A 7,832-nucleotide genomic window follows, 5' to 3' on the forward strand; every position below is an offset into this window, starting at 1 on the left:
GCACTTGCTCCCCCTACGCCCAGTAATACAGCTTGCCGATGCAACTTTGTTGGTAAGATGCCAGCGACATTGTCCGACCAATAAATGGACTTATTAACCTTTACAGTTATTTTTGCGTAACTATTTGCAGGTTCTTAGACAATAATCACTCTTTTGTCTCTTAAACTTAGATCATATATATTTGAATGGATTATGATAAGTTACTAGTAGTTGCTAAAAACAAGTTCTAGTTTTGATCCAAATGGCCCAATTTATAATACAACTCAGAGCATATTTTAAGTTATTTCAAACACCCACAGTTTATATATAAAAAGCTGCTATTAGCTAAGTCTAGTTGGTCCAAACAGGGTCTTAATCGTCTCGAGTAGTATACATCTAGCATGATACTCATAATAGTATGACCATTGGGTTGATTTTTGAAAGATTCACTTCCTTAGCATCATGCATGGCGTCATTCCTGGAAATAAGGCGGGCATCATCGTGCAGTTCCCTTTTGTTTCTTATCTGATAGTTTTCCAAGAGAGTTCGATCTTTTTAATTGTTTCTTGATGCATGCTTGCAATTTCCTCTTTGCTAACTGAGCTGCTCTGCACTAGAACGAATCCCTATTCGTTATCACAAAGCACGATGCCTAGCTTTAGCTGTAGCTTGTGTGTGTTTCTCGCCTGCAACTTGGAAGGGGATAAAAGCCTCACATGTTGGGCTAATTCCGATTGGCTGCTGCCTGACGGAATGACATCCTTCATCCTATTCCTATATGCCCGGTGACGTTATTTGTTGGGTCGAAACTCGAAAGGGATGCAATGCGACCGAGATGCTTTTTGTCTGAAATTATCTAGCACCTGAAAATGAGGGGTAAAACGAATCTCCAAGTGTCCAGAAATGAATGGAGTAAGGCCTTGTTTACTTCCATCCAAAATTCAAAAACTTTTCAAGATTCTCCGAATCTTTAGACGCATGCATGGAGTATTAAATATAAACGAAATTTAAAACTAATTGCACAGTTTGGTCGAAATTTACGAGACGAATCTTTTGATCCTAGTTAGTCTATGATTGGACAATAATTACCACATACAAACAAAAGTGTTACAGTGTCCCGAAAAAATTTCGTTGAGGAAGTAAACAAGGCCTAAGAAATTAACTGCAGCTTAAATGCTCGAGAGATTCTGGATGCTTCAGATCTCCAACTTTAGTAAGCAATTTGATACTTCAAATTTATTCAAATAATAATAGGTTGTGTTTAGCTTTATGTCAAGTTCAAAATTTTAAACTTTGATTAAATTTTATAGAGACAATAGTACTAGTTTTTAAAAATTAAAATAGATATCTGAAGCAACGCACGCACCAGTATCTGATACTCCATCCGTCTCCGAAAGAATCAATTCCTAAGATCCGTGCCAGTCAAACTTTAATATAGAAAAAAGTAACAACATCTATAATATAAAATACACATTATATGAAAATATATTCTATGATGAATCTAATAGTACTAATTTGATACTATAAATCTTAGCATTTTTTTTCTAGAACTTTGGTCAAAGTTAAAAAGTTTGACTTAGGACAATTCTAGAAATTGACTCTTTCGTGGACGGTATAGAGTACTCCTATTCCACGGAGTACAGTAATTTCTGCAAGCTCACCAAATCTCACAAACGACAGTAGTCCATGACCAATTAAATTACTAATTTAAAGCCGCCCCTCTGTTACGGTGCTGTGTTAGGCCCTGTTTAGTTTCCCACCCAAAATTTTTTCATCCATCCCATCAAATCTTTAGACACATGCATGGAACATTAAATGTAGATAAAAAATAAACTAATTACACAGTTTAGTTAAGAATCACGAGACGAATCTTTTAAGCTTAGTTACTCTATGATTAGTCTTAAGTGCTACAGTAACCCACATATGCTAATGACAGATTAATTATGCTTAATAAATTTGTCTTGCAGTTTCCTGACGAGCTATGTAATTTGTTTTTTAACTAGTTTCTAAAAACCCCTCCCGACATCCTTCCGACACATCCGATGTGACACCCAAAAAATTTTCGTTACCAATCTAAACAGGCCCTTAAAAGAAAACGAATCCAGATTCCCAGAAATGGAATTAACAGCGATCCAAGCGGTCGAATCTGCACGCAATCCGAGGAGAGATCAGCGCATCACGGGCCGCCGGCCGAGGCACAGATTCCGCTGCCGCACGGCGCGTGACCTCGCACTCGCACCAGCGGATTCCAGCTTTTGGCCTTGTTTAGTTAAAAAAAAATTTGCAAAATTTTTTAGATTCACTATCACATCCAATCTTTAGATGCATGCATAGAGTATTAAATATAGACGAAAATAAAAACTAATTGCACAGTTTAGTCGATTGATGAGACGAATCTTTTGAGCCTAGTTAGTTCATGATTAGACAATATTTGTCAAATACAACGAAAGTGCTACTATTTCTATTTTGCAAAATATTTTAGAACTAAACAAAGCCTTTGTGTGGCGGCTTGTGTGGAATCCACGAGCTCGGCTTGGTCACCTCAAAATCGCACGCGCCCCCCGATCGTCTGCGCCAGCAACTCCGGGTTCCGGTCTGCTGCTGCTGCTACCACCAGCCAATTGGAGCGGCTTACTCGCGGAGTCAATTTTGAATATACTTGACAGTAATTTGTGCTGACTATTTTATCAAAAGATAACTTGACAGTAGAAGTATGCCGTCAACGTACTTAAGTGGATCCTAAGCTGTTGCCTGTTGGGTAAATTCATGCGAAAGACACAGGTGCTGGCCTCAGCCAGTGAGTGCATTTCCTTGACTTGTTTTGCCCGATCGAGAGACGGCCAAGGGCCAATTTTCTTTTTTCACGAAGGAGTCTCCACGGCACATGGTTTTAGCCAAATGTTAGGTTAGACATGGAGAAACTAAACACCGTTTTGATCAGCTGCAATAACTTGAGGGAGTCAGCTAATAGCCTTTTTATGGGTAGATTGTTGGATAGTTTAAAATGGATTATACAACAATTCTGTAAGGTAGTCTGTTTGGATCCGCTAGAGTCCTTTTAGCGGCTCCCAACTTATTTTAGTCGGTCACTCAAAACATATGGCCAAGTCTGTTGGATAGTTTACTTGTATGCTTAGGTTATTTCCTTTTTTGATCATATATATAAGTATGCTTATAGAATCAATCTTCCAAGTCATGGCAGAAGAATCTTGCATGCCGCTAATTCAATTTACTTTACTTGTCTTATTTGTACTATATACCCATTTATTTTTAAAAATTACATTCCTTAAAAAGGCCTTGTTTAGTTCCTTGCCGAAATTTTTTCGGGACACTGTTTCGTTTGTTTGTGGTAATTATTGTCCAATTATGGACTAACTAGGCTCAAAAGATTCGTCTCGTAAATTTCGACCAAACTGTGAAATTAGTTTTTGATTTCGTTTATATTTAATACTCAATACATGCATTTAAAGATTCGACGTGACGAGAAATCTTAAAAAGTTTTTGAATTTTGGGTGGAAGTAAACAAGGCAAAAGAACGATTTGCATTCCAATTGCCAATATAGTTGCTCGGATCCGCACGGCGCTGGCCCTTGCGGCCGGACCGGACCAGGGGGAGCGCCAGAGCCAGGCGGCCGCTCCCGGACTCGAGATTGCCAAAACTCAGCTTGAATTCCCCCCTGGCGTCCGGCGGGCCAGAGGAGCACCCGCACAACACAGCCGAGCGCCAGGAGCACGGCCTCCCCTCGACCCCTATAAATACCCCGCATTCCCACCCGGCATTCTCCATCCTCACATCCTCCACAGAATTTCACGCCTCGAACAAGCAGAGGCCCAGCCAGCCATCTGCAAGGTACAAGTAGCCCGCCCCTGGCACGCACGCACACAGAGAGAATTCAGCCGCCGCCGACGACGACGGACATGGCGCGCTGGGCCATTGCCATCCACGGCGGCGCGGGCGTGGACCCGAACCTGCCGCAGCACAGCCAGGAGGAGGCGAAGCGCGTGCTGGCGCGGTGCCTGCAGGTGGGCGTGGACCTGCTGCGCGCGGGCGCGCAGGCGCTGGACGTCGTGGAGGCCGTGGTCCGCGAGCTCGAGACCGACCCTTTCTTCAACTCGGGCCGCGGCTCCGCGCTCACCCGCGCCGGCACCGTCGAGATGGAGGCCAGCATCATGGACGGCCGCGGCCGCCGCTGCGGCGCCGTCTCCGGCGTCTCCACCGTCAAGAACCCCGTCTCCCTCGCGCGCCGCGTCATGGACAAGTCGCCGCACTCGTACCTCGCCTTCCACGGCGCCGAGGAGTTCGCCCGTGAGCAGGTGATCACCGCCGCCGCCGCCGCCCAACTAATCCCCTCCTGATTAATCTCCCGGACGTCCCCGTGACTCTTTTTTCTCTTTCTTCCTTCATGAATCGTGCATGCCTTCCCTAATGCAAATTAAACCACCTCCACAAACACAGATTTATTAAGTAAAAATGACATTTTTATTGGGAACAAATAAAAAATGTTTATGACCGGGTATAATATATAGCGGCTGGACGCGAGAGAATGCCGGATTAGTAAACCAAAAACGGATTTTAGTGAAAGGGTAAATAATTAAAATATCTGCTTCAAAAACCGTGTGCATGACGTGGGTGCAGGACAACCGTCTGCAGGCATGTGCCCCATTTTTATTTTTCCCTAGTGTAACAGAGCGCAGCTGTAGGACCCGTGTCTTGAAAGGTGAATCTCCGCTGGCCGTCCAATTTCCAGCAAGATTCTGCTAGTAGTTCAACAAGGAAACTGTATGACCCTACTCTATAGCTGTGCCTTGTCATGGCTACTGCGTAAGATTAGAAAACGCTGCTGGTCCACGAAATTGGCCGACTGACTTTATTTGGATTTCCCTTTGGCTGCATCTTATTTCCTCTTCCAAACATGATTAATCAGGTTAACACATGACAGACTAGATGCTTATCTAGCTCTGTTTACGTGTAAGAGATTAATTTGTTTCAGTCAACAAGGCACGCAACTTTGCCTTGTTTGCATGTGTAGACAGCCTCGTAGTGCTCATAGCATATTGCTGCATCTAGAAATTAGTATAGTAGATTACTAATCTGCTTTTTGCATACTTTTTGGCATTTATGTGGTGCAATTTTTTAGTCTCTTTTTTTGTTTTTGTTTGTGCACGTGCCTGTCCCACTTTTGTTTCGTCCCCTGGTCTTCGGAGGAAGCTGTGGACCATATGCTAGTTGTTGTTCACATCAGCTGAAAGCAACCGCTGTGTGATTTGTTCGGCATTGTTCAGGAATCCGCCAAATTGATTAACTGGCCTTTCCTTAATAATTAATTATACTTGGTACATGCACGATTTTATTCTGTTTTTTTTTCAATACATTGTACTTTAACAGGATTTGATATATTTCCCCCCTACTCTGCACGGCCTGAATTTCTTATACAAGTTAATTATTTTAATTCGGCAACGAGAGGGAAACATAGGGAGAGAAAGCAGCAAAATGTCTTGGAAAAAATGGCCAAAAGGGTGCCTTTTCCCCTACACTACACAAAGAGATTTGTAGGAAGCTTTGCTACGTAGTACTCCAACTTGTGTTTGTCTATCAAAGCACTGCACCCACCAAGACGACGTGCATAATCTGCCAAGATGAATCCTGCCTTGTCCCATGCTGAAAAGGAAAAACTATGCTCATGATTCCTCCGGGTCTCACATTCTTTCCACTTATTAGTACTAAACAAGTGTGCTCTGCTGACCTTGTGTGGAACAGCTGGGGCGGCTTGTCAGTTCATGAACCTAGGACGGATCCGTTTGAGTTCCTCCCCATGGAGATGTGTAGCACAGCTAGTACTCCACTACAGCTCCTGCTCCACTCACCACTGTGCGGCTCACGCGCCATGCCCCTCTGTCTGCGCTCGGACGGAACCATGCCCGTCGTGGATTCCGAGCCGCACCACGGAATCCAGGCGCGGGCGAGCAGGGACCAGCGGCCTCCACTTGCCCGGGTGGCGTGTGGTCGTGTCCGTCTCGCTCTCGCACCGGAATCTGTCGCCTCGCGTCGCCGTGGTCCACCGGAGACGTACCGTGCCCAACAGCAAGATTCGATGCGCGCGCACCGAATCCTCCAGATCTTGCGCTCCTGCACCGAGCGCGGCCCCTACTAACGGTCCCCTACTAAAACCTTTCGGAGATTAGTTGGGAATGTGACTGGTTTTACTATATTTTTCAAGGTTTTTCACCCTTGTTCTGATGTCGACTCGATGTACTTTTGCAGGGCCTGGAGACCGTGGACAATAGCTACTTCATCACCGAGGACAACGTCGGCATGCTCAAGCTCGCCAAGGAGGCCGGCACCATCCTGGTTCGTTCTTGTTCACCCATCTCATCACTCCTATTAGTTTCATTTATATAAAAAAAAAAATTCAATTCAGCAGTAAACTGACCATGGCTGTTGTTTTTTTTTTCCCCTTTTGTTCGTGCTTGCGCAGTTTGACTACCGTATCCCACTGACGGGAGCGGACACGTGCAGCGCGCTGGCGGCGGCCGCGGTGGACAGCGGCAACCACCACCACAAGGCTGGCATGGTGATGAACGGGCTGCCCATCAGCGTGTACGCGCCGGAGACGGTGGGTTGCGCGGTGGTGGACGCGTCGGGCGCCTGCGCGGCGGCCACGTCCACGGGCGGGCTCATGAACAAGATGACCGGCCGCATCGGCGACTCGCCGCTGATCGGGTCGGGCACCTACGCGTGCGGCGCGTGCGCCGTGTCGTGCACGGGCGAGGGCGAGGCCATCATCCGCTGCACGCTCGCGCGCGACGTCGCCGCCGTCATGGAGTACAAGGGCCTGCCCCTGCAGCAGGCCGTCGACTACTGCGTCAAGGAGCGCCTCGACGAAGGCTTCGCGGGGCTCATCGCCGTGTCCAGCACCGGCGAGGTGGCTTATGGGTTTAACTGTACCGGCATGTTCCGGGGATGTGCCACCGAGGATGGATTCATGGAGGTCGGCATCTGGGAGTGAGTGAGCCAGCGAGTCCTCGGAGGTGGAGACGTGTGCTGCATGTGGCAATCCTGCGATTGCCATGTGCATAATCTCTGTTTCTGGTACTTGGTAGTATTGCTATTGGGTTGTCAGTAGTAGTGGTCACAAGTGTTGTCCACTGATCACTAGTGGTAGCGATTGGAGATTGGACCTGAGGTTAATAAGGATGGTGATTGTGTGGGAATGCCCTGAATAATAATTAATAATTAGTGTGAAAAGTTAATCATATGGCTCCTGTGACTATGCTGTTCGGTCGTTTTTTTGCGTGCCTTGTCTTCTTTTTTTTTTCTTCACTAGATATGTGCCCGTGTGTTGCAAGGATTATAAACTTTTTCCTATATGTACAACCACAGATGCGGCCTGAATAATAATTAATAATTAGTGTGAAAAGTTAATTAATTATATGGCTCCTGTGACTTTGCCGTTCGGTCGTTTTGTGTGTGTGCTCGCGCGCGCCTTGTCTTCGTTTTTTTTCTTCATTCGATTCGACTCAACATGGCCTCATGGGATTGTAAAATATGGGCTGAGATCTACTTATCGTTTTGGGCCAACTCAACTTTCGCTACCCAACATGGTTCCTAGAGTTGGAGGCCCAAACACTAACCTGTCCAAAACCGTTTTGTTGCTGAGGAGCGTCGATGATCGTCTCGACGGTTCGTGGGCGGATCGCCGGGCTTCTGGCTTGTGAGGATATAAAAAAGGACCTCCTCTGATCTGTCTCCACCACCAGCCCATCCGATCCACACCACCAGCAGCAGCAGCATGGAAACCGAAACCCTGGGTGTGTATTCCCTTGATAGTGTTGGCAATGGGTAAATACCCATC

General features: G+C 46.1%; 1 protein-coding gene across 1 annotated transcript; it reads left to right on the plus strand.

Annotated features, from left to right (window-relative positions):
* LOC8079595 (probable isoaspartyl peptidase/L-asparaginase 2) lies at window positions 3,754–7,235 on the plus strand. The gene is made up of 3 exons (XM_002447182.2): window positions 3,754–4,293; window positions 6,242–6,328; window positions 6,456–7,235. The coding sequence occupies exons 1-3, from the start codon at window positions 3,898–3,900 to the stop codon at window positions 6,984–6,986; spliced, it is 1,014 nt and encodes a 337-aa protein (XP_002447227.1). The 5' UTR covers window positions 3,754–3,897; the 3' UTR covers window positions 6,987–7,235.

This window comes from Sorghum bicolor, chromosome 6 (assembly GCF_000003195.3).
Source record: "Sorghum bicolor cultivar BTx623 chromosome 6, Sorghum_bicolor_NCBIv3, whole genome shotgun sequence".
In the NCBI taxonomy this organism is placed as follows: Eukaryota; Viridiplantae; Streptophyta; class Magnoliopsida; order Poales; family Poaceae; genus Sorghum; species Sorghum bicolor.

Coding starts and splice junctions, on each gene's coding strand:
- LOC8079595 (XM_002447182.2), top strand. CDS start 3,898: ATGGCGCGCTGGGCCATTGCCATCCACGGCGGCGCGGGCGTGGACCCG. Junction 4,294..6,241: donor AGGAGTTCGCCCGTGAGCAG/GTGATCACCGCC, acceptor GTACTTTTGCAG/GGCCTGGAGACCGTGGACAA. Junction 6,329..6,455: donor AGGAGGCCGGCACCATCCTG/GTTCGTTCTTGT, acceptor GTGCTTGCGCAG/TTTGACTACCGTATCCCACT.